Source organism: Onychostoma macrolepis, chromosome 05 (assembly GCF_012432095.1).
Source record: "Onychostoma macrolepis isolate SWU-2019 chromosome 05, ASM1243209v1, whole genome shotgun sequence".
Taxonomy (NCBI): domain Eukaryota; kingdom Metazoa; phylum Chordata; class Actinopteri; order Cypriniformes; family Cyprinidae; genus Onychostoma; species Onychostoma macrolepis.
In genome coordinates, this window is record NC_081159.1 from 27,791,184 (window position 1) to 27,818,096 (window position 26,913).

The 26,913-nt window shown below is 36.4% G+C and overlaps 2 protein-coding genes across 5 annotated transcripts in view; one reads left to right on the plus strand and one right to left on the minus strand.

Moving 5' to 3' along the window:
* Positions 1-552: 552 nt before the first annotated feature.
* On the minus strand, positions 553-6,102 carry atp6v1g1 (ATPase H+ transporting V1 subunit G1). The gene is made up of 3 exons (XM_058774498.1): positions 5,905-6,102; positions 3,504-3,604; positions 553-1,336 (listed from the first exon to the last, which is right to left on the minus strand). The coding sequence occupies exons 1-3, from the start codon at positions 5,984-5,986 to the stop codon at positions 1,163-1,165; spliced, it is 357 nt and encodes a 118-aa protein (XP_058630481.1). The 5' UTR covers positions 5,987-6,102; the 3' UTR covers positions 553-1,162.
* A 5,280-nt stretch (positions 6,103-11,382) lies between these two features.
* Positions 11,383-26,913, plus strand: part of fer (fer (fps/fes related) tyrosine kinase) — a 47,073-nt gene continuing 31,542 nt past the window's right edge. Inside the window, exons 1-5 of one of the 4 annotated variants that reach the window (XM_058775777.1) lie at positions 11,383-11,833; positions 11,953-12,034; positions 17,888-18,169; positions 18,369-18,542; positions 19,933-20,032. In XM_058775777.1, the coding sequence (XP_058631760.1) occupies positions 17,960-18,169; positions 18,369-18,542; positions 19,933-20,032 (484 nt within the window). In that variant the 5' untranslated portion in view covers positions 11,383-11,833; positions 11,953-12,034; positions 17,888-17,959. The remainder of the gene's footprint in view (positions 11,834-11,952; positions 12,035-17,887; positions 18,170-18,368; positions 18,543-19,932; positions 20,033-26,913) is intronic. The other 3 variants (XM_058775778.1, XM_058775776.1, XM_058775775.1) reach the window with 3 other exon arrangements.

Consider the following 26,913-nt stretch of genomic DNA (forward strand, 5'->3'; position numbering starts at 1 on the left):
CATGGCAAATAATACTTGATGTTGACAAAGAATTGTTTGAAATATTGCCTTCAAGGTTATGCGCATATAATTTCTACGTTCACTTAATAATGTATAAGAAATTTCATTGAATGAGGTCAAGGCCTTAAGTTTTGGCAGCAATGTAAATTAGGCTTTTAAAGTAAAAAAAAAAAAAGAAATAAGCCAAATATTTGTGTATATTAAATACACAAGCTGTAGATTTTTAAATAGAATTAAGCTTTTTATTAAACTTTTTCAGGAAAAGTGTGGAGGATATTTCTTCGTGTGCAATTAATATATTATAATCTAGTGAAGATATCCAAACTTTTATAACTAGTGAATAGGTTTTGCAGAATTATTTTAAAGACGGAGACATTGTTACTCGGTCGATCTTTATATTAGAACAGATTGTATGAGGCAGATTAAGTTATATTTAGATTAGATTAGATTTATTATGTCATATTTAGATTTAAAGAGTAAATCACAGTTAAACAATATTCACTATTTATGCTCCATTCTCAAGGGAGATATTCTCACAGAAAACAGTGCAAATCCATTTATACACAGACATTTATTACATTTTCACAGCAGGCTGAAATAGAGGAATGCCATATACATAATACAGAACGAAAGCACAGGGAGGAAGCGTGGAGATAATTTAATTACAAACACAACATTAAGATTATGATAATTATAAGCTTTGTCACAAAAAAAAATCTATAAGGTATACATCAATTAGATAAAACAACATCTGATTACTTATAAATTAAGTATGTAGCATCGAAATACAGACGTTCATACAAACAGTTAAAGGTATCATTCACAAAGAAACTCACTCTGATATACTGGACAATACTACAGTTAACTGAAAGAACAGAGACAAAGACTTGCATTGGATCATATCAAAGATATATCTGCAAACTGCGGAGACGAGTATGTGCAGTACCATGGCCACTGACTGGTTTAGGTCTCAATGAATGTCTGTTTAAACCGTAGGAAATGTGTTAATGTTGTAATGTAGAGAAGGGGTGTATTATTAAGCAGTGTAGTCCAGCAATCTAAATATTATGATTGTAACGTGATATGTCCAGTAGCAGTCTTTGTCTCAGTGCTTTGTGGGCCTTTAGGGATTGTAACGGATGTGCTGCTTGGACAGAGGTGTTTATCCAGCGACGCGGTAATTGGCATGGATCTCTGGCTTGATGTCGCACACCATCTTCAGCAGGTTTCCAAGCACAGATTCCTTGTTCTGCTGATAACTGCTCTGGATGCGGCTCATCTTATCAATGGTCTCCTTATCCACCTCTACAGCAGAGTTTCCATGGGACCCCAGTGCCTGCGGGACAAAGCAATGGGACGGTAACTTTAAGCATTATTCAGAACTAATACTAATGCACGTGTCTCTCTTTTCCAATGACAGTATGGGGTTTTTCAGATTTGTCAGGGTTTCCCCGACAAGCTGTGTGACCCAAGATGTTCATGATGGAACTGCAGAGGTTTTGAGAGATTATTTAAAGTGTTTAATATAACTATTTATTGAACAATTATGTATTTTACAATATTGTACAAGGAATTAGTCAAAGGTGTTTCAAAATGATTTTATCCTGGTTAAGGTGCCCAGGTACACCATGGTGAAAGCATTTAGCATAGAGTAGCTTTATTCTACTCTGATCTTAAAACAGAAAATTTCAGGTTAGAATATTAATTTACATTTTAGGGGGCACTTTAAGGATTTTAAAATTAAATGCTCTGTTTAAAATTGTATACTTCGATACTTTCACATTTTCTCATATAAACCTAATAGATTTTAAGAACGCCTGCCTACTTTTTTTTTTTTTTTTTTTTTAGCAACCTTGGTTTCTGGAAGTTTTTTTCCCATAGGGATTTAAATATATCCTATTTAAATATAATATATTATATAAATAAATAAACATATAATTTTTTGTTGGGAGATTGATCATGTCACCGACTTTCGAAGGGAGTGGGCGGATGCTAAAGCATTTTTTATTTATTTTTTGGTTTGTATTGATTCTCTGATCGGTAGTTTTTTTTGGTAACACTTTATTTTAAGGTGTCCATAATACAGAGTAATTACCTAATTAAGTACTTCGTAGTAGCCGTTGTACTTACATGAAACAAAATGTACTTACCATGTAACTAAGTTATGGAACAGCCTGTACTTACAGTTTGTAATTATGTAGATGTAATAGGCAGCTACTGTTACACATATGTGACCCTGGACCACAAAACCAGTCTTAAGTCGCTGGGGTATATTTGTAGCAATAGCCAAAAATACACTGTATGGGTCAAAATTATAGATTTTTCTTTTATGCCAAAAATCATTGGTATATTAAGTAAAGATCATATTCCATGAAGATATTTTGTAAATTTACTACTGTAAATATATCAAAACATCGTTTTTGATTAGTAATATGCATTGCTAAGATATTTTCTCAATATTTTGATTTGTTTGCACCCTCAGATTCCATTCAAATAGTTGCATCTCGACCACATATTGTCCGATCCTAACAAACCATACATCAATGGAAAGCTTATTTATTCAGCTTTGAGATGATGTATAAATCTCAATTTCGAAAAATTGACACTTAAGACTGGTTTTGTGGTCCAGGGTCACATATGTAACAAACCGAGTCTGTTACAGAGCTACTTATGTAACCAAAAGATTGTTACATGTGTGTTGCAGACTTTATACAATGTAATTATAAATGTAAGTACACAGACATAAGCTACTTAAAATAAAGTGCATCAAGATTGTACTTAAGTGTACTTCATGTGTATCTATAGTGTACATCTTATCCAGCTGCACCTTAGTTTGATTTAACCCACTAGTACACAGCTAAAATACATGTAATACCTTTCTAATTACATTACAATTACATAATATTACACAAACATAAGCTACTTAAAATAAAGTGCATCAAGATTGTGTACAAGTAGCTGCGTAACAGACTCATATGTGTAACAGTAGCTGCCTCTTACAGCTACATAATTACAAACTGCAGTTACAGGCTGTTCCATAACTTAGTTACATGGTAAGTACTTTTTTTTTCATGTAAGTACAATGGCTACTACTAAATACATAATTAGGTAATTACTCTGTATTATGACACCTTAAAATAAAGTGTTACCATTTCTTTTTTTTGCAGAATCATGGGTAATGTAGTTTCTCAGCAGGAATTCTGCATATGCTTTCATCCAAAACATATTACCATCTATTAACAAAACAAGTAGCTCACAGTAGGTCTGTTTTTCTTATCATTAATAATCAATTCCCTTATGGAGAACATGAATTATTCAAAATGGTGGAAGTTCTGACATTATAACAGCAGGACATTTTAATTGCCAATAAGCATAAGTCATAATAAAAGCATTCCTAAAAGCAGAGTACCAAAACGCCTTTTGACAAAATTTCGCCCATGTAAATACAGAAGTAGTGATATGGCTAGAAATGGATGCCTGAAGCAAAAATGAATAAATCTTACCGCAGCCTCCTTTGTCTTAAACTCTTTCTCCCTTTGCAGACGGTACTGCTCAATCTCAGCCTGTGCCTCCTCTTTGGCTTGCTTCAGACGACGATTTTTTCCTATTAAAAAAAACAACAACAACATACAATGCATTATTGAAAAAAAAATTATGATAAATTACTATCAGTGCTACAACTGTAGGGTAAACGTACCCATTAAGCATCACTTCCATTTTTGAGATCAGATTATGAAAATAAAAAATAATTTATTATCCTACTTGATGTCTTAACCAATTTATATGTTTGTTACTATATACCTCCTATAATTTCAAGTCAATCAGATCATTGCACGCTGAGATATGATTCTCCATGTGTGCACACTGTCTGGCGGCCATTTTGAAAGCTGTCTAAAAACTTTCACCAAAAGAGGAGCCCCTTGAATGTGCGTTTTTTTAGATGTTTAAGGTAAGTTTCACTACTTATTGTAAAAATAAGAGATTAATGTTCAGACTTTTGCATATTATAAGCTGGAACTTGGATATGGGACATAATTACATTAGATCCAAAAGATAGTTTTAGCAACACAGCGCAGATGCTACAGAACACAGTTAGCTGACTAGCTGTATAAGATTGTGTGCTACGCTAACATAATACTTCACAGGCATTACTGGCTTGTACTTTTACATCCATAATATTATAAATTGACAGTTTATTGCTGGTCTGTTGTTTTACAGTGCTGTAATTTGTAAAGATTTCATATTATTTTAAGGTGAGCTAAAGGGTACAATACTATGAAAATCACAGCTTCAGCTTGACATCAGTAAGAAAAAGTATAATTTCATAGATATAGTTAATAATAATTGTTCATATTAAAATATGTATGAACTTAATACATGACCTAGACTATTTATTTAGCAAAATCCTGTCATTTTAATAAATATTACATGAAATTTCTTAAAAATTGTTGCTGCTCCAATTAAGCTCAGTGTGCTCTCTTTAAGCTCTTCCACATTGAACGTCTGTAAATACTTCATAAACAGACTTTAAATAGTAACTGATGGTTGTCACCTTAAGTTAAGTTAATCGATTTTCTATGGATTCTGTCGACTCAAATCTGCAGACTAGCTCTGATCTTTGGGAACTAGCATCAACTTCTCCAGACTGTAAATCTGTTGAATATTGGGGCAAAAATTGTGTGTATTCCAGCCATAAGAGACTATAGATAAGTTAACATCCATTTAACAAGAGGTTTCATAATGAGGCTAGTTTCTGTGTTCATCCCCATGAATTAAATGTTTTATTGGTTTGTTTTATTTGATTTTTGAATGAGTTACTTAGCCGAACGTGGACTAGCCTACATGTTGCAATGTGCTTAAATGACATTCATTATGAATATATAACTGATCGACTTGAATGCCTCGTTGCTTGATTTTAGTGTTCTGGTTTTTTGTGATTGACTTTGTACCTTCAAAAAATATATATTTTTACAATTATTCTTTAAAAATTTTCCTTAAACAAGAATTTTTAATAAAACATAATGTGTGCTTAAAGGGTAATTTTTTTTAATTAATTTTGCACAGCCAGACTTGAATTTAATGATGTATATCTTCACTGAAATGCTTTTGTCATTTAAAATAAAATTAAATATTTTTATGTGAGAGATTAATATTTTATTTTAACGTAACTTTTTGTACTGAAACCAGTATCTTGTGCACTTAAAATGTCTCAATGTAGATTTTGGTGAGCTATTACCCTATAGGCAGAAAAATAGAAAAGTGGAATATTGCTCTGCCAGGGAAATTCCTCTCTTTTATGAGAAATGGGAACCAGAGGCAGTAAATCTCTATAAAACAGGAACTGAGAGAATGTCTAGTGAGTCAATGTCACTGTGACACTTCAGTAAAGGAGATATTTAGTAAACTTACAGTCATCATTTCCTTCACTATAAAGAGCAAATATGAAACTTGAATATCTCCCATAAAAAAAAGAAAACGATGAGTTGAACGCTGACTTCAAATGTTAAAATGTTGTGAGACAAAGGCTTCCAATTTACTTGGTGTTTTCAACCGTTAACATCCTCAGTGTAAATGGGCCAAAATAAATAATTTCGTTATATGTCGTGTCATCCACTGGTAAATATTATCCATCATACAGGCTTGTTTATAGAACTGTTAGCAGGTCTGTCACCCGAGAAGAATGAATACTGAAAACAAAAACAAACACTTCATTGCCCAAATTTGTCGACATTGTATATGAGATAACCAGGGAAATGTCTTTCCAATTCAGATTCATTCATTCATTCCCCCTATGTGTTATTTGTATATATAACGTTACAGAAAACATCGGCAGTGACTTGCTGGGCAGTTAGCATGTTAGCTAAGCGCTAGTCTGCAGCGATGACAAGCAAAACGGCAACTTACTTTTACGGGCTTCTGCGACCTTTTCCGCGGCTCGTTTCTCCGCCTGCAGCAGCTGCTGGATGCCCTGAGACTGGCTCGCCATGCTTCGGTACGGAATATATTTGAAACGCTGCGGATGGAGGCGTTTGGACGTCTGTATCTCCCGCAGTGGAGAAGGTCGAGTGAACGTCAGCTGATCGCGCGTCACACTGGTCCGCTGATGACAGTCACGTGACTGCGCGAGACAGTAGCGTGCTTCCACGAGGGGGCGTTCCTACTACTCACGTTCACGTACTGTATGTCCACATTTAGTAATCTCACTGTTTTTAAATATTCAAATTATATTATTCAAAAATCATTTTTTAATTCAGTTTAATTTAATTTAATTTCCCATTTTTTCCATCAGTTTACTTCAAGTCTAGTAGTACTTCTGACACTCAAGTTCACTCTGCATTTCATCTCACAGATTTTCCTTGTGAGACAGTTTTCCCAGCCTCCAAACTAGAGCATAATTTTAAGAAATGGCAGGACCTGGCTTGTGACTTACTGATAATGACTTTGCTAGCTAGTAGTTACAGTTACCTTTTAATTGTGATGATTTTGGCTCACATTTAACAAAAACCCACCAATTCACTATCTCAACAAATTAGAATATGGTGACATCAGCTAATCAACTCAAAACACCTGCAAAGGTTTCCTGAGCCTTCAAAATGGTCTCTCAGTTTGGTTCACTAGGCTACACAATCATGGGGAAGACTGCTGATCTGACAGTTGTCCAGAAGACAATCATTGACACCCTTCACAAGGAGGGTAAGCCACAAACATTCATTGCCAAAGAAGCTGGCTGTTCACAGAGTGCTGTATCCAAGCATGTTAACAGAAAGTTGAGTGGAAGGAAAAAGTGTGGAAGAAAAAGATGCGCAACCAACCGAGAGAACCGCAGCCTTATGAGGATTGTCAAGCAAAATCCATTCAAGAATTTGGGTGAACTTCACAAGGAATGGACTGAGGCTGGGGTCAAGGCATCAAGAGCACCACACACAGACGCGTCGAGGAATTTGGCTACAGTTGTCGTATTCCTCTTGTTAAGCCACTCCTGAACCACAGACAACGTCAGAGGTGTCTTACCTGGGCTAAGGAGAAGAAGAACTGGACTGTTGCCCAGTGGTCCAAAGTCCTCTTTTCAGATGAGAGCAAGTTTTGTATTTCATTTAACCAAGGGTGGAGAAGCTCGTAGCCCAAGTTGCTTGAAGTCCAGTGTTAAGTTTCCACAGTCTGTCATGATTTGGGGTGTAATGTCATCTGCTGGTGTTGGTCCATTGTGTTTTTTGAAAACCAAAGTCACTGCACCCGTTTACCAAGAAATTTTGGAGCACTTCATGCTTCCTTCTGCTGACCAGCTTTTTAAAGATGCTGATTTCATTTTCCAGCAGGATTTGGCACCTGTCCACACTGCCAAAAGCACCAAAAGTTGGTTAAATGATCATGGTGTTGGTGTGCTTGACTGGCCAGCAAACTCACCAGACCTGAACGTATTGTCAAGAGGAAAATGAGAAACAAGAGACCAAAAAATGCAGATGAGCTGAAGGCCACTGTCAAAGAAACCTGGGCTTCCATACCACCTCAGCAGTGCCACAAACTGATCACCTCCATGCCTAGACTTGAAGTAAACTGATGGAAAAAATGGGAAATTAAATTAAATTAAACTGAATTAAAAAATGATTTTTGAATAATATAATTTGAATATTTGAAAAATTCAAAATATTAACAAAAACTACAATAGTAAATTAAATTAACACTGGGGATTTGTTTCCAAACAAATAAAATAGATATACAATTCTAATTATTGAAAATTAAACTGAAGAATAAAAAAACAAAATATTTTCTATTTTTATGTATTAGAAAATATACTTCGCTATAGACAGACAGACAAATATAGACAGACAGATAGACTGATAGATAGATAGATAGATAGATAGATAGATAGATAGATAGATAGATAGATAGATAGATAGATAGATAGATAGATAGATAGATAGATAGATAGATAGAATGAATGCTAAAGGAAAAAAGTACCCAAACATGAATAGTCAGCTGCAAATATGGCTTGACCCCAAAAAAATTCTAACAAAAGGTTTCTCAGTGGTTTACAGTAGTATCAGATGTACTTAAAAACATACTAAAAGTTTACCAAAGTTTGACTCCAAGAAAGGCCCCATTTTCAAAATGGCGGCCGTCAGGTCCTTAAAATGACCATTACTCCTTTGTATTCCTCCTAGACCAGGAATACTGGTGCCTGATACATGTTTTGGCCATGTGATATTCTAATTAGCATATTTGCATGATAGATAAGTGATTACAAGTACAATTAATTATAATTATATATTAAAGCAATTGGTTACAGGCATATTTATGCAAAAAATAAGTACAATTCCCTTAAGTAATTGCATATTTCTCCTTTCTCATATTGTTTTGCCTAGTGTTGGTGGTTTCTGTGGTCCATAACCATTCTTTTGATTACAATAAAGAATAAATTCATTAGAACTGTGTGGTACTGTAAAATTAGTCAAAACAGGGCTGCCACGTGAAGGCTCAGTACCACTAACCCCTTTTATTTTTTTTGTGTTTTTATTTTTATAAATGGTATACACTGTGCTGCCAACAACATTTCAAAATTTCAATGAGGCAAGCAATATCAAATGTCAATATTCTGTTCCACCATCTTCTGAAAATTGTGAATTTAGTTTTGTTGGGTTTAGTATAATGCCACCTTTATACTCAAAAACATCTATAGAGGATGCATTACATATGTATTACCTTATTCAAATTGAAATGAGTGACCATTTTAGAGGGTTCACACACTGGCATCTGTCTGGGCTAATTCAGAGTTGTTTATGATCAAAGTTATACAACTCAAATTTAAGATAATTTTGGGTGCAATAACTTTTACATTGAATGTCAAGTCTGTGTTTTAGCAAAAACGGTATGTGTCCAAAACACGTACTGAGTAGGAGTTACATGACATAGGCTAAATCATTTACATCTCTGGTTCACCCCAAACAATGATAAAACCTTACAGTAATCTCACAAAATCATGTATTCCATAAGTACACTACATTGCCAAAAGTATTGGGTCAACCCCTTCTAATGAACAGGTTTGACTACTTTAGTAATTTCCATGAGTACAAATCTTAATGTTTAAGCATATAATGATATTCTAGGGAATTGTGTGCTTCTAATTTTAAAGCAACAGTTTGGACAGGACCCTTTTCTATTCTAACATGGCAATGCCTCTGTGCATAAGGCAAGGTTCAAAAAGAAATGATCGATTTAGTCCGCGTGGAAGAACTGGACCAGTCTGCAGAAAGCCAAGTCCTAATCCAAGCTGAACACCTCTGGTGTGACTTTAAATGCAGATCTTGAGCCAAAAACTCAATATACAGGTGCATCTCAATAAATTAGAATGTCATGCAAAAAGTTCATTTATTTCAGTACTTCAACTCAAATTTTGAAACTCGTGTATTAAATAAATTCAGTGCACACAGACTGAAGTAGTTTAAGTCTTTGGTTCTTTTAATTGTGATGATTTTGGCTCACATTTAACAAAAACCCACCAATTCACTCTCAACAAATTAGAATACTTCATAAGACCAATAAAAAAAACATTTTTAGTGAATTGTTGGCCTTCTGGAAAGTATGTTCATTTACTGTATATGTACTCAATACTTGGTAGGGGCTCCTTTTGCTTTAATTACTGCCTCAATTCGGCGTGGCATGGAGGTGATCAGTTTGTGGCACTGCTGAGGTGGTATGGAAGCCCAGGTTTCTTTGACAGTGGATTGTATTGTACATAGATTCTCTATGGGGTTCAGGTCTGGTGAGTTTGCTGGCCAGTCAAGCACACCAACACCATGGTCATTTAACCAACTTTTGGTGCTTTTGGCAGTGTGGACAGGTGCCAAATCCTGCTGGAAAATGAAATCAGCATCTTTAAAAAGCTGGTCAGCAGAAGGAAGCATGACATGCTCAAATTTCTTGGTAAACGGGTGCAGTGACTTTGGTTTTCAAACAACACAATGGACCAACACCAGCAGATGACATTGCACCCCAAATCATCACAGACTGTGGAAACTTAACACTGGACTTCAAGCAACTTGGGCTATGAGCTTCTCCACCCTTCCTCCAGACTCTAGGACCTTGGTTTCCAAATGAAATGCAAAACTTGCTCTCATCTGAAAAGAGGACTTTGGACCACTGGGCAACAGTCCAGTTCTTCTCCTTAGCCCAGGTAAGACGCCTCTGACGTTGTCTGTGGTTCAGGAGTGGCTTAACAAGAGGAATACGACAACTGTAGCCAAATTCCTCGACACGTCTGTGTGTGGTGGCTCTTGATGCCTTGACCCCAGCCTCAGTTCATTCCTTGTGAAGTTCACCCAAATTCTTGAATGGATTTTGCTTGACAATCCTCATAAGGCTGCGGTTCTCTCGGTTGGTTGCGCATCTTTTTCTTCCACACTTTTTCCTTCCACTCAACTTTCTGTTAACATGCTTGGATACAGCACTCTGTGAACAGCCAGCTTCTTTGGCAATGAATGTTTGTGGCTTACCCTCCTTGTGAAGGGTGTCAATGATTGTCTTCTGGACAACTGTCAGATCAGCAGTCTTCCCCATGATTGTGTAGCCTAGTGAACCAAACTGAGAGACCATTTTGAAGGCTCAGGAAACCTTTGCAGGTGTTTTGAGTTGATTAGCTGATGTCACCATATTCTAATTTGTTGAGATAGTGAATTGGTGGGTTTTTGTAAATGTGAGCCAAAATCATCACAATAAAAGAACCAAAGACTTAAATTATTTCAGTCTGTGTGCATTGAATTTATTTAATACACGAGTTTCACAATTTGAGTTGAATTACTGAAATAATTGAACTTTTCCATGACATTCTAATTTATTGAGATGCACCTGTAGTGTATGTAATCATGTCAGTGCAATTTTGACAAGTCCAATGGATTCATAGACTCATAAATCATGGGGTTAGACACCAAGATTACTTGGCTAGGTCAAATAATGAAGGAGTTAGGATATTTTAAGGGCTTCCTGCCCATCTTGGACACCATCTTGAAAATTACACCTTTCAAGTGGTCAAACTTTGGTAAACTTTTAGTATGTTATTAAGGACACCTAATACTACAAAAAACAGCTGAGAAACCTTTTGTTAGAATTTTTTTAGGGTTAGGTGTTTTTTTTTTCATATATGCAGCCGTCTAGAATGATAGACACAGTAAAGCATTACTTCCTTTTTCTAACCTGGAGATTTGTATTTAGGGCTTCAGCATAAATCAGCTTTAGGTTTGGTTAATTTTGCATATTTAGTATTTTAAATACCCAAAAGTAAATCAACAGGATTGTAAAAAGTACGGAGTCCACGAGTGTTTTCATCGAGCTAACAGATGAAATAACGCCATCTGATGGACATACTCCGAAAACAGACAAGACTTGGTGTCAAGACAGACAGACATCTGCTGACCATCCATTTAATCTCAGCACACTGAGTATGAGGGAGTTGACTGGTACTCTCTTAAAGTTAAAATGAATCTATTCAGTCTCTTCAGCAGTTGAGTATATTAGACAAGAGCGGTTCTGCAGCAGCCCTCGTGTCAATGACCATAAAATGAACACCTCTCTGTCTTCTAACTTACTTAGAAATAATGACATTTCAGGTAGGTATACACAGTACTGATCCCTGACCACACACACACACACACACACACACACACACACACACACACACGGGCTCGAGGGTCGTGTGGTGAGCGTCATAAGCCTGTGGCAGCGCTGGAGCTGAGCGGAAACCCCTCCCGAGTCCCAACTCAACTCCTCCAACCCCAGTCAAAGAAAAGAGGAATACCGAGGAATCAGGAAACACGGACAAATACTACAATACACCTTTACAGTAAGTCAGTTTGCTATTCTATCACGTATGCAATTTTGTAGGCACGCAGGCGGTGTTTGGTGTGGCGCGAGGCTCGTTTTTGCGCGTTTGTATTCAATTGTTTTGCTGTTTTTCCAAAGGAAAAGGCCAGGCAGCATTAGCAGGGCAGCGCTAGCAGCGGCTAACGTCCCACCAGCACAGGAAAGCCAATGAACATGTTCAGTAAGCCTATAAAATATGTTCTGCAGTCTGTCAACTATCCGTAAATGTTATTTATGGATGCGTGAGGTTGTGTTATATCTGAAAACAAAAATCAGTCGCCCGTCACTCCTTTTAAACTTTTGACAACAGCGGTATAAACGGACTGTGCAGATAACCAGCTAAAATTGCGGTTTATTCACCTTGACCAGCTCAACCAATCACATAATTTGAGTATGTAATGTTATTCAGTCAGATTGTGTTATTCTGTGCATTGAGGAGGAATGCTGAGAAGGGCTTTTTGTGTGTAAGGAAATTGGTCATTCCATTGAATTGTGTTGGGGGAAAATCTTCAGTTTCCTCTTTAATATGATGATCATAAACTCTTTGAATTACCATTATCAAGCATCGCTGTGGTTCAGTTTTGGCATCAGAGGATGCTTTGATGTATAGTACTCAATGATGGACATCAACGTTTAAAAACAAAATGATGTTGAGTACAATTTGTATATAATCTAAACTTCATTGTTAAGTGTGCTTGTGTTGGCTTAAATTATTGGTATTGGTATTAAAAAAAAAAAGCCACTTGCTTTCATATTTTGTTATAATGCAGTGACTTCCATTGTTTTGTATGCCACAATCCAAGTGTGCAAATACATTTTGTGGCCACTATATGCCTATGCATATGTTTTAATAGCGTAAATCACAATCGTTTTACTGATTCCCAGTCTGTTGTGGTCCGTTTGTACCATTGACAGCTGGGAGTCTATGCTAGTGTTTTGGATTTGAACAGTGTTTTGGACTTGGAGTAACGTGCTGTTCATTTCCTGTGGGAAAGCTGTCACAACCACTGGGCTGAGACTCAGCGAGTATTTTTTTAGTCATAAAACAGGTGGTAAGAATCGTCCAGAATGTATTTACCTGGATTACAATGGAAGAACACACACTGTAAGTCTTTGATCCACCATTATGCTACCATGAAGCGATGGCGGTCACAAGCAGCTGACTTTGTTTACATGTTGTGTTTGGTCTCCCGTTCTTGAGACGCTCATATAGAGGACAAACATTCCTCCGCTGGTGTGCTCAGAAGTGCTATTCAAGCAGCTGTGCCCCCACAGAGCTGTTCTGTAGCACACAGCAAATCCTTGTTGAGCTAAACTCCCACTGATGTGCATTAACCAGCCTAATTGAGTTATGGGTGAGAGAGGATTATACAGCACACTGGTTATTTTACAGCTCTATGATGTGTTTTCATAGATGGGTCAGGCTTTTGAGCTATCATTGAAATGATTGGTTCCCAAAGTAACAAATTACTAACTGCACTGTTGGTTAGTGTTCATTTCCTTTCAATTCATGCTTTCTTCACAAATTATCATGTGAAGGTCATTTTGTGTTTTATAAAGACATGGCTTTATGCAGAATGTAGTCCTTACTGTAACACTTTAAAGTAAGGTTTCATTTGAACAACAATGAACAGTTGTTTTTATTAACTATTGTTAATGAAGATCAATAAATACTGTAACAAATGTATTGCTCATTGTTAATGTTAACTGACGTCTCGTCACCTTCTATCAATAAGATATTGAACTTGCTTGTAATATCTATTTATTGACATGCAAAAATTTAGAGACAACGTTCTTAGCATATTAATATTTAAACAAACTTCTTATCTGTCAAGAGCTGTCACTTTTGACCGTGTTAGTCTGAGCAGTTATTTTCACAGGAAACCAACAATAGCTGCGACAGTAAAATTGACATCAGCTTATTTAGTATCTGTTTGTCTGGCCGCTTTGGTTTCTTCTTGTGGCTTACTGACACATTACCCACCTCTTGTAGTCTGCCAGTTAACTAACTTCAAACAAACTGAATGGTTGCTGTGAACTTTGGTATGTTAACTGAATAAAAATAAGCCATGCAAGATCGACCTTTAACTTGTTAACTTTTTATTATGCCAATAATATCATTTTAATAGTGTATTGCCAGAGCACTACCTTTAACCCTCATGAACAAAAATATCTTAAACAAAACAGTTGTTTGAATTCTGCAAGTTCTTCGATACAACACAATAGCCTTAATCACTTTTAGTGGCAAACATCCTCAAAAGAGCTGCCTTTCTGTAAGCTTCTTAATGAATCGGTGGTCTATAAGCTAAATGTGAGCTGTGTGGATGAAGGGGAGCAGAAGGTATGTGCTCTCATATAAGAAGGTTATTAAGGGCTTTGTGAAGTATTAAACTACATTACTAATCTCAGTAATTAAACAACCTTCTGCTTTACTACAGACTGTAAACCAGTTCACCGTTTCTGATATTAAAAGCATTTTGATTTAACTGTAGCAGTTGTGTATTTAGTATTGTTGTGTCTCATTGTCATTTCAGTCGTGGCATGTTGTCACACATTAGCCTCAAGGCACAAATACCTGAAGTTGTTCTCATATTTTTATTTATTTATTTTTATTTTTAGTTGCTTAGAAAGGAACTGGAGGTGTAAAAATGTAGTGTTGTGTTAAAGTCCTTGCTTTCAGTTCAGCAGTCATTGACTGTTTTAGATCTGACTGTTTTCTTAACAGGCTTGAGTTTATAAGTCATGTGGGTATCAGCCGCTCGTCACACAGGAAGTCTGTTTTCCCTTGATTTGCTCTTGATAAACTGCATTCTCTTTCAATTAACCTGTATTAGGAAACCCGGCATAAATGTTCACCGGTTTAAGGCATATTCCTCTGTTTCACTTGCACGCACTGGTCGGGCGAGGTTAGTTAGCGGAATTTAGACGTGTTGATTACAAGCTAAGAATGCTTTATGATGCTTGTGTTACGTGGTTATTTAAGACTGATCAGGGCTTTGAGGTGTACAACACAGATCATGTCGTTTGTGGGATGCTTGGATGGACACTTCTTGAGTGTGGCATGTCAGTTGTCCAGTTTGGGCCTTCTGTTGATATTTCTCCATTCTGGATAACTACTTATTGTATGGTAAAAAGTTATCTGCATTTTATTGGGAAGTAGACTATTATGTGAAATAGAAATGTCTTAAAGTAGTTTGTTCAACTCAACTTTTTTTAATTGAAAGAAACAACATAATATTTATCACATAAAAATGATTGTTATCATACGTTTGGTTGCTTCTATAGAGCATTAAATCAAGCAAGCAAATTAAAGGCTTCAGAAAGTATGTCAACACTTGTTAAGTGTAATGTTATGAAGTTTATATATACCTTCATTTATATTCATACATAGTGTAATACATAATGAAAATTCTGTCCGTCATGTTGTTCCAAACCCGTAAGACCTTCGTTCGTCTTCGGAACAGTGGATCAACCGTAATTTTATGAAGCTACAAAAATACTTTTTGCGCACAAAGAAAGGCTGTATTCAACGATTTCTCTGTCGCTGTTCAGAAGAGTACCACAATGCATGTGTGTGCATTGCTCTGCTTGTAAACAAGGCACAGCGCATCCGGGTTCTACGTCAGAATGCTGGCTCCTGCATCAGCAGCATCACATGCATGGTACTTAGGGTTGTTCCGATTCCGATACTAGTATCGGAAATTCCACCGATACCACAAAAAATTCTGGCATCGGTATCGGCGAGTACTTGAACCCATGTACCGATCCGATACCATTTTTAAACAAGACTTATGCCCGCTAACTTTGCTTAACGCTGCAAATCGGACATCAATTCTTCTTCGCTGCTCAGAATGCAAACACAGGAAGTTGTGCACAAGCGACCACTATTTAGAGCAGTGAAGAATAAACACAAACGTGGTAGCGCATAGCCAGTAAATCACTCGCATGTGCAACTAAATCTTCACCCTGGGCGACTAAATAGTGTATAATATTAGCCACTGGCTAATAAATGCTCAGATTATACTCGCCAGTGTGTTGAGTTGGAGGCTATGTATAAGTTTAGCACAGATATATTTTCACTCGCTGAACACTCTGAACAAGCGCTTCAGAGTTTCACTCTCAGTCAAGCGATCTGGGCCATTTATCAGTTCATCTGAATGAATGCGCAGCGCACCTGTATTTGACGTACCGTAAACTCTAGTGTGAAGTGCACGACTCGCCGTCGCTTTGCTTTTTTCCTCACACGCAAAAAGAGAGAGAGAGAGTCTTGCATGTAAGCGCGTCAATTCTGCTTGGTATGTAAACGATATTCTTTGTTGTATTTTCCTGTCAGAATAACGGAGTTCCTTTGGAATTCTTGAGCTTTTAAGAACTGCCGGTTCTCCGGTAGTAGGCGGAGCTAATGCGCGACAATCTCATTGGCTGGCGCCACCAATAATCGTCCCTGTTTTGATTTCAGCAAATCAGTTCAAGCTTAACGCAGACAACGTGATTAATATTCATGAATCCAGCAGCTCGTTAATCCTTAGTGCTTTTATATTGTTCTTAGTAGGATTCATAGTATGATTATTATCTTATCAGTATTATTGATAGTTTCCCCATTTTTAGAGAAACACTCAATTACCAAAAAGCACCACCACCAGTTCCGTTAAAATGACTGTATTCATGGTTACCAAGTTTTAATTCTAATTGCTAAAGTTATATCATTAAATAATACTTGATTATCATAATACATTTATAATGCTTGACTGACTGATGTTAAGAGTGTACTTTTAGATATTTAAATAGATGTGCCATTTTCCAAACATTATATATTATATTTTTTGTTTACCGCCAGACTATCTATCTATCTATGGTGAAGCACACCATAAAATAATTGTATCAATTCATACAGGGCTAGTAGTACATACAGCTGTATAACCAAATACACACCCAGGTATCAGATCAGTACTCGGTATCGGCCGATACCCTGAGCCTAGGTATCGGAATCGGTATCGGGAAGGGAAAAAGGGTATCGGAACATCTCTAATGGTACTCTCGTGAATGCGCAGCAGAGACTAACACGGAAGAGAAGAATCGTTGAATAAAGCCGTTATTTTTGTTTTGAAAAAGTATTCTCGGAGCTTCATAAAGTTATGCTGAACCACTGAAGTCACATGGAAAATTTTAACGATGTCCTTAATATGTTTCTGTGCCTTGAACGCGGTAGTACCCTTGCTGGGTCAGAAAGTTCTCGGATTTCATCAAAAATAACTTAATTTCCGAAGGTGAGCGAAGGTCTTACAGGTTTGGAACGACATGAAGGTGAGTAATTAATGACAGAAGTTTCATTTTTGGGTGAACTATCCCTTTAATTGAAAAGCAAACCTTATAAAGTTGTTTGGCATAGTCATTTATTTAAATTAGTTTGGCGTTATGATATCGATTTATTCATTTATTTATTATGATATTTATTTCAACAGAGTATTTTAAGAAGTTTTATTTATGTATTTATTAGATTAAATATATTTATTTAGAAATATTATACAAATTATTTAAAAAAAAAAAAAAAAAACTCTGTCATATCAAAATCATGTGGTGTGACCAACATGCAGAATAAAAACAGGAAATGGTGTCATAGAGATTACCCCTGCAGAATGTCAGTAAGTCTCTTAAAATATCAAATCATTTGACCTTTTTATGACAGAATATTTTTATCTTAGTTCTGGTTATATAGTGTCACGTGGTGTGACTCTCCAAAACATAATGATATTGTTGAATTAAATCATTTATGATGTTTGTAAAAAAAAAAATAAAAATCATTTTTTTTTATTCAGATATGTGCACTCACTCACGTTTGTCATGTAAGAAAAATATCCCAATATATTTTGTGTAATGTTTACATGCCATATGGCATTTCAGAGTCATTACATTTAATCTTTTATAGACCATGTTAATGATAAACCATATGAAACCAACTAAAGAATACAACTTGGCACATACGTTCATGCACTTCAACTAACCAGTCATTATCTCTACCCACATCTTCTCTCAGCAGCAGTAACAATGCAGACCTGAGCAGCACACCCCATTGAACGAGAGAGAGAGAGCGTGCCTTGTGAGCAAGATGGGGTTTGGCCGGGACCTGCGCAACTCGCACGAGGGTCTGGTGAAGCTGCAGGACTGGGAACTGAAGCTGCTGGAGACGGTGAAGCGCTTCATGACCCTGCGGGTGAAGAGCGATAAGGAATATGCATCGCTACTGCTCAACATCAGTCAGCAGGTGGACAAGCATGACAACTCCTCTCAGATTCACTACATCAGTACGGTCTCCAAGGTAATGGCCCACAGCTGCATTATGGGTCGGCGGGTGGAGCTGATGTTTTTTATATGTTATTCTGCAACCTGCTCTCTCTGTTTTTGTCTCGCCTTCTCAATCTCTGTTTTTCTCTTTGTTTGTTTCTCACACTCACTCGCCCACATCCACTAATCTTATCCTGTCTTTTTATATCTTGGTATGTGGTTTTTGTTATCAGTCGTGGACTCACATGGTTCAGCAGACAGAGCAGTTGAGCAAGATCATGAAGTGCCACGCTGAGGAGCTCAACTCAGGGCCTCTCCACCGCCTCACAATGATGATCAAAGACAAGCAGCAGGTGAAGAAGAGTTACCAAAGCCTCCACCAGCAGATCGAGTCTGAGATGCACAAGGTGAGCCTTTATATAGATTCAGAGGACATCAGTGGCCTTGTTTACACCTGCTATTAAGACGTGTTTTCATTAATCCAATCACAAGTCGATGACATTAAATACAGGTCTAAATGGAGTATAAATCATTTTGAGCTTGTCCACTTTCAATCACTTCCAGAGGTAATGAAAAATGCATTCAAGCGATTGCTTTTGTAGGGTAGACACTCATATGGTTGAATGTATTCAAAAAATCAAAAAAGGCTGCCTATACTTGCCACCCTCTGACCTAACATGATCGTTATGGGACGTGTTTTGACGAAGCACACCAAAACATTCGATTCCTACTTGGTTATGTTGTACAAAAACACAGATTATGATTGAAATCGCCATTATTATTCATGTTCTTTCCATTTTGCTTCTGTTCTCACTCACTCATAAGCAGAGTAATGACTTTATTTATTCAATCATATTTGTGCGTTGCATGCAGTGATACGCAGTGATGATGTTTTTCTGTGGGCGGAGCTTAGGTGGAGGCAAAAAGATTCCCCTGACCGCTTTACTAACGCTAGCTATGAAGTTTGTTAGCTTGTTTTTTTTAACAATAACTGGAGAAAATCCGATTTTACCCGCATATGTAAAGTCACTCACTGTCCGGGACCACGATTGTTATTTGAAAAGGTTAACTTTAACAGACGAAACCAGATTGGCCGACCCGCACACGCTTTTACTCAAATGACAGGATTCCCTCCGGTTGAGTGACTCGCATCTAACGTGTAGTAAAGACAAACTCACCGTGACTATGTAGTCATGAAGATTTCAATTTCAGCAGGCAACTATTTTTACAGCTACATTATTATTCCAGCCACAATTAATCACAACAATGTATATACAATTACAAATGATTAAGCATATAAATCGTCAGTTTGTTGTTTTACACACATGCACACAGACATTATTTCATACACGACATAATCGTGAGATGCATAAGAAATCTTTAGACGCACTCATAACATCAAAAGACAATACTTTATTGAACCTTTTCTGATAAGAAGTGCGCTGCAAACGCAAGCATTTTTTTCGTTTCTGTCCAGTGACAGTCCGCTCGTTTTACCGCGTTTAACCACAGTCGTCGGTTTTTGTCTGGCAGTGGCAGCAGTTATGCGATAACATTTCAAATTGGAGCCTGTACCATGTCGATTCTGGCACCCAACATCACAACAAGACGATATTTTAAGCTCCTTATGTAGCTGAATCTGTGCTGGTTTGTATTGGCCGCCTCCAGTTTTCCCTTTGTTTTGGCTCCAGCTAGCGCTGTGATGTAATCATGACATCGACACAAAAAGGGTCTACACCAGGTTTAAACAGGACCAGTGTGATGGATCAGTTTTGACTTGGCTTCTGTCCTTCACAGGTAACTAAAAACGATCTTGAGAAGTTGAAATTCACCTACAGGCAGTTATCTAAGGATGCTGTTTTAGCAAGAGACAAATACAAGGAGGCTGTTGTAAAAGGTGAGCTCTTATTTTATTCTCTGCTCATTCTTTGTTGTTATGTCTGATTCGTACGGAGCCCGGGAAGTCATCTGTAGGAGAAAAAAAAACAATCTGTGCTGACGGTTTTGCAATCCGTTCCCTCAGTTTATAAACCGTACTCACGAATTCTTAAACTGTTCCCTCGGTTTAACAAATCGTGCCCACGGATTAATAAACCGCACTCCACGAATTTCCAATCCGTGCACTCAGATTTTGTAAACCGCACTCGGTTTTTGAACTGCACTCACAGATTCATAATCCGCAAGACGCCGCAATCCGCTCCCACGAGTTTGTAAACTGTACTCACGGATTCATGCCGCAAGCTCCTAGGTAGCCTACGTGTTAACAAATCATATTGTATATTGTTTTATTGCATATTATTATGTGGAATAGGCCTACAGCAAATTGTAACGGACACGAGTTGGAATACAACGATTTAATAAGAAAGATGTGCGTTAAAATCTTGTTTAATTTGTGATCATCTTAGACTTGATTATTATTGTATAATAAACCTGGCATTGTGACTGACTTTGGAGTTATTTGTTACTCTTTTGAGCAATTCCACCGTTACGGACGTGACATTTGCAGTCAAAATCTGAAATATAAATTCTCATAAATTATATTTATTACCAATATATTAAACCATATATTTATATTTTTCTAAACCCCCTAAAATAGAGTCCAGACATGAGAAAAGTATCAGTCTATAACCCTGTTTTATATGTTAAATGGGGGGAAAACACATGCGTTACGGACGTGACAAAAAATAACACGAGTTTCTGGGAGACAACATATTTTGTAAACTTTCTGCGAATTACAATGCACAGCCCAGAAGCGACAACGTGTGCCGAATGGAGAAGGGTTGGCTATTTACAAAGCATTAAATATAAATTTTGTTAAAATTTTTGTTGTTGTGTTTCAGAGGAAAAATCAATGTTACGGACGTGACATCTCTCCGCTACGGACGTGACTAGTCTGAAAGCGGAATTCATCCGACTATGAAAAAACCTATAAAATGCTTTAAAACTTTAACAGAGACGTCTAGTGAGTATTTAATAGGGCTGCCCCCCACTAAAGATTTTTCTAGTTAACTAGTTGTTCGTTTAAGCCATTATATTCAACTAATTGCGCATTTTATATTAAATTAATAGACCTACTAATCCATATGAGCTTCAATATATTCAAGCACACGTATAAAATTTGCCACAAGGCACAGGCAAAAGTAGCCTAAGGATTATTAATGTATAGAAAAAGGAGACATTTTAATTATTTACTAATAAACTAAAGTTTATTACGGCTGCAAGAAGAAATTCATAGTGCCGACTCTCACCTCCACAGTATGGACCATTGGACGCGCCTTTAGGGAGAAATGCAACCTTCATACATTTAATATTTGTTTTAAATTGGTTCGTTTAAAAGTAGGCATTTCAGCCTTTCTATAGATATATTTCTATGTGAGACACACGCTGAGTTGTGGTTCTTTTGGAGACGCTCCAGTTCACAGAGACGCATCCTGTATGTTTTGGTTATTTTGCAAAAGCACAACATTTTATTGTTATTATGAATTTACATAAATAAAATTAGTTTCGAATTGATTTTAAGTTGTTTCATTATCAGGAAAAATGCAAATGATCGCACGGGCGAGGCGCATGCGCATCAATTGATATTCGCACAAACACTTGAACACGGGCCAAAAATATAACACATTGATAGCCTATAGGTTAACGCTAGAGGTTGGAATCCACATTAAAATAAATCCTCACCAGTCTACATCCGAGTCAGGTGCAGTTATAATCTATAAATTGAAGGCTATTTGACGCTTTAAAATGATCTAACCGACCAACGCCGCTTCAATTCGTTGATCATAGTTGTTGATCACGATTAAACGGATGCCGCTGAAAAAAAAAGTTTTAATGACTTGCTTATGCGTTAAATAACTAAGATAAAAACAGGTTAAGTAAAATATTCTAAATATAATAGGCCTATTGTTCAAGTATATAGACTGCGAAGACCTTTTGCATCTGCATAAAAAGTGAATTATTTATTATTTTACTATGCAATGATACAAAATTAAACCAAACAAAAAATATTTAGACAAAATAAAAATATAAAAATTATAATCCCACAGTATGCTACCGAACGCGCAAAATCTTGCACTCCCAGGTGAAAAACAAGTACACTTCCATAATGTACTTAAAGTGCTCTGTTATCGCGCACTAATTTTGTACTTAATATACTAAAACTGATCCTTTAGTACTTCTTAGGGTCAACTTAAGATCATCTAAGTGTACTCAACTGTGCTATTTTGAGACACCATGAATACAATATCTTTGTATTTAAAAATGTATTTCGTTACCACATGTACTTGAACCCTTCTTTCATTCACCAGAACAGCGACAAGAGTTATTTGAAACACATAAAACGTTTAAACAAGATAATATTGACAATGACATTTAAAATAGTTTTGGCGGGCTGAGAATGCGATTTCTAAAATGTTATGATAAGGTAAGCCTGACACAGCAGTAGACCTTTATCAGTCAGCAACGAGGTTCTGACGATTTGTGCTACCCGCTCAGATTGTGCTACCTCCCATTAAAAAGATAGGCAGCACAAATCGATAGCGAAAAATGCTACCTATCAGATTGTGCTACCAGCATCTTATTCATGTGCTTTGAGGCTTTTTTTTAATGTCCATACCTACCCCTACCCTAAACCTACCCGTTCACACCTACCCCTACCCTAAACCTACCCTTAAAACAATGCACAAGCAAAAGTTGCCTAATGATTATGAAAAAAGGACACATTTTATTTTTTATTAATAAACTAATGTTTTCATGAGTCCTTGTCAGCTGCAAAAATGAAATTCACGAAATTTCCACTGGACGCCTTTAGGGAATGCATTCAGATTACGTAATCAGGGAGTATTTGATTTCGTTTTGAATTGGTTCGTTCAAAAGTAGACACGCTTTCTGTAGATATATTTCTCGGTAGGCTATGTAAGGCACCCAATTTTAAGTTGTTTCATTATCAGGAAAAAATGCAAGTGGTCACGCAGGCGCCTCCCTGTCATTCTTGAGCATTAATTATTTACCACACAAACACTTGAATATGAATAATAGCCTATATAGCACATTTATATTAGGTTAACGCTAGAGTGTGGGATCCTCACCAGTCTACATCCTAGACAGATGCAGTTTAACCTGCAAATTGAAGGCTATTTGACGTTTTAAAATGATCTAACGGGCCATGCTGCTCCAATTCCTTGATCATTGTTGTTGATCAAGATTAAACGGATGTCGCAGTCATAAACTTGTTTTAATGAGTCTCGTAAACTTATTTTAATAAATCGCTTATGCATTAAATAACACAGATACAGAACAGGTTAAGTTAAATATGCTGAATATATAGGCAATTGTACAAATAATAAAATGCTATAGACTGCGAATAAGATTGCAGTTTCACATTTCGATATGCATAGTGAATTATTTTTAACATGCAATGATACAAAATAAAACCAAACAATATTTGTAATGAAGAAAAATATTTAGACAAAAATGAGAGAATGATGTAAACCCACAGCACATCTCTTGCGCGTCACACATAGCAACATGCGCGCGCCGAACACGCAAAATCTTGCTCTCTGAATGAATGCAGCGCAGATAGATTCGAGACACAAGTTATTTGAAACACATTGAATGTTTAAATAAGATAATATTGACTATGAACATTATATGACATTTGAAAAAGTTTTGACGATTTGTACTTCAGTCCGCCTGTGCATTTCTGGCCCGCACAGTTTTAGGCTCAATCTCCGCGATGTTCTCGTTGAAAATGCAATTTCTTACATGTTAGAATTAATTCATTTCTAAAATTTCATGATATGGAAAGCATGAAACAGATCCCAGCAGTATAAACATACACAGGCTATCAATCATCAGCAACGAGGTATGCATGCCAGTATGCATAACGTCCGTCACGGTCACGTCCGTAACGCATTTTTATGGTGGATAAGTGCAGAGAATGGAGATGAACTGTTGATCATAATTAGCATGGCCATAAGTTAGCTTTGTACAGAAAGTTTCAAGTTAATTGCATTAATAATTACTATAAGATATAAACTTAATCTTTAAAATGTTATGGACGTGACACAGCGCTGAAGCGTCCAGACCTCATAAATCTAGCCCTTATAAATCCAAAAATCATCGCTGTTAAGACAAAGTGAGTTTATTTACTTTTCAGACAGGCCTCCACCTTTCTACAAAATACTTACTTGTTGACATAAATAAAAAAATGATCAGTCTTTGATCTCTTATTTGAAAACATGAAATACAGTCGAATGAAAATGTAATTTTACTTTAGGTCCACCCCTCATATGTGATGGATAAACATTGCGATTTCCTTCAAATTTCTATTAAAGCACGTTAATGCAGTAAAATACAGACCTAAATGTACAAATTAAACAGGGTTTTATTCTTTAGGTAAAAACTTTATTTTTTCATGGTAAGGATGACATTTGCATGGAATTGCTGTTTTGTAAGTCGTTTTGAATAAAAGCTTCTTCTAAATGCATGTAACCTAAATACATAACAGCAATAATAATAATAATAAAATAATAGTTATTATTATTATTTTAATTCATAGGCTAAATAAATGAGTGCACTTAAGACAGTAAAATGTTTGTCATAAAATAATTCATGAATGCTTTATTTTTAATAACATTTTACAGTTTTGGAAATGTGTTTGTGTACTATTCATTCTTAACACAAAGACTTATTTTGGTGATTTTATTATACATTTTATATAATCAGTTCGGAGTAGCACAGTGCTCATTCAACAAATGCACAGCTAAACAGATGAGTTTTGAGTCTAGATTTAAATGTGGCTAATGTTTTAGCACATCTGATCTCTTCTGGAAGCTGCTTCCAACTGCGGGAGGCATAATAGCTAAAAGCAGACTCCCCTTATTTTGTGTGAACCCTTGGTGTTTCTTTTTTTTTTTATTATGCAAACAAACATACAGATACTTACAGGTAACAAATCAAATACAAAATAACCAAGGTCAACAAAACATACATGACAGCCAACATGATTTATGTGAGTGAGTGAGTGAGTGTGTGTGTGTGTGTGTGTGTGTGTGTGTGTGTGTGTGTGTAAGTTGGGGGTGGAAGTATATAAATAAAGGAAAGTACAACAGACATGACAAAAGTAAAAAAAACAATAGTAATGATAACAGTAATAATAATAATAGCATTAATAACAAAAATTAGAGGATGGAGGATGAGGAAGGTGATAGTAATAATAGTAATAGTAGCAGCAACAATATCAATAAATAAATAATAACAGTAATAATAATAATAGTAATTAACTCAATTAATCAGAAATGAGGGGAAAGTTGGAGGGTGAGGAGGATGACAAATATCAATAATAATTGTATTAAATAATAATTAATAGTAGCAACAATAACGATAATAAATTTATTCATCCGAGACGGGGTGGTTGGGGAATCAGGAAGAGGACAAATTGTAATAATAATAATAATAATAAAAATAATAATGGTAGTAATAGTAATGACGAAATAATAATAGTAATAATAATAATAATAAAGCTATAAATAGTAAGATATTGTAAGGCTGCCTCTGGGCCCTCCATGTGTAAGGCATAAATGCAAAGTCCCAGTGCAAAGTCCAAAGTCCAACCCTTGGTGTTTCTAACTCGATCCTAATGATCTGAGTGGTCTGTTAGGTTTATATTCAGTGAGCATATCTGCAATGCATTTAGGTCCTATGCCATTGAGTGCTTTATAAACGAGTAAAAGTACTTTAAAATCAATCCTAAATGTAACTGGAAGCCAGTGTAAGGACCTGAGGACTGGTGTGATATGCTCAGATTTTCTGGTTCTAGTCAGAATCCTGGCAGCAGCGTTCTGGATGAGCTGCAGCTGTCTAATGGTCTTCTTTGAAAGGCCGGTGAGGAGACCATTACAATAATCCACCCTGCTGGTGATAAAGGCATGAACAAGTTTCTCCAAGTCTTGACTGGAAACAAAACATCTAATTCTTGCAATGTTTTTGAGATGATAGTATGCTGATTTAGTTACTGCTTTGACATGACTACTAAAACTAAGGTCTGTCTCCAGAATCACCCCAAGATTGTTTACTTGGTTTTTAGTTGTTTGACCCCTAGAGTCAAGGTATGCATTCACCTTGAAAACCAAATGCGATGACTTCAGTTTTCTCCTTGTTTAACTGAAGAAAGTTCTGGCACATCCACATTAACAGTATCTAACTCTGGGGGGAAAAGCTTAGTATAATAAAATCACCAAAATAAGTCTTTGTGTTAAGAATGAATAGTACACAAACACATTTCCAAAACTGTAAAATGTTATTAAAAATAAAGCATTCATGAATTATTATATGACAAACATTTTACTGTCTTAAGTGCACTCATTTATTTAGCCTATAAATTAAAATGGGAACGGATTGCGAAAGCGTGCGCGCGGATTATGAATCTGTGGGTACGGATTCAAAAACCGAGGGTACGTTTACAAAATCTGAGTGCACGGATTGGAAATTCGTGGGTACGGTTTATTAATCCGTGGGCACGATTTGTTAAACCGAGGGAACAGTTTAAGAATTCGTGAGTACGGTTTATAAACTGAGGGAACGGATTGCAAAACCGTCAGCACGGATTGTTTTTTTTTCTCCTACAGGTGACTTCCCGGGCTCCGTAGATTCACAACAAAATGACTGTTATGAATCAATTTTTTTTCTTGAGTCAAATAAATGAAAAAGTTTTAGGCTTAAAAGTTTAAATCAGGGTCGGTCCATTATCCACATTCAGTGACAGGAAGTAAGTGTGCT

What these genes read in the sequence shown, in the direction of transcription:
- atp6v1g1 (XM_058774498.1), bottom strand. Translation starts at nt 5,986, where the DNA reads ATGGCGAGCCAGTCTCAGGGCATCCAGCAGCTGCTGCAGGCGGAGAAA. An exon ending in GGTCGCAGAAGCCCGTAAAA is followed by an intron (nt 3,605 to 5,904) that starts GTAAGTTGCCGT and finishes TTTTTTTAATAG; the next exon opens with GAAAAAATCGTCGTCTGAAG. An exon ending in TTAAGACAAAGGAGGCTGCG is followed by an intron (nt 1,337 to 3,503) that starts GTAAGATTTATT and finishes TTTGTCCCGCAG; the next exon opens with GCACTGGGGTCCCATGGAAA.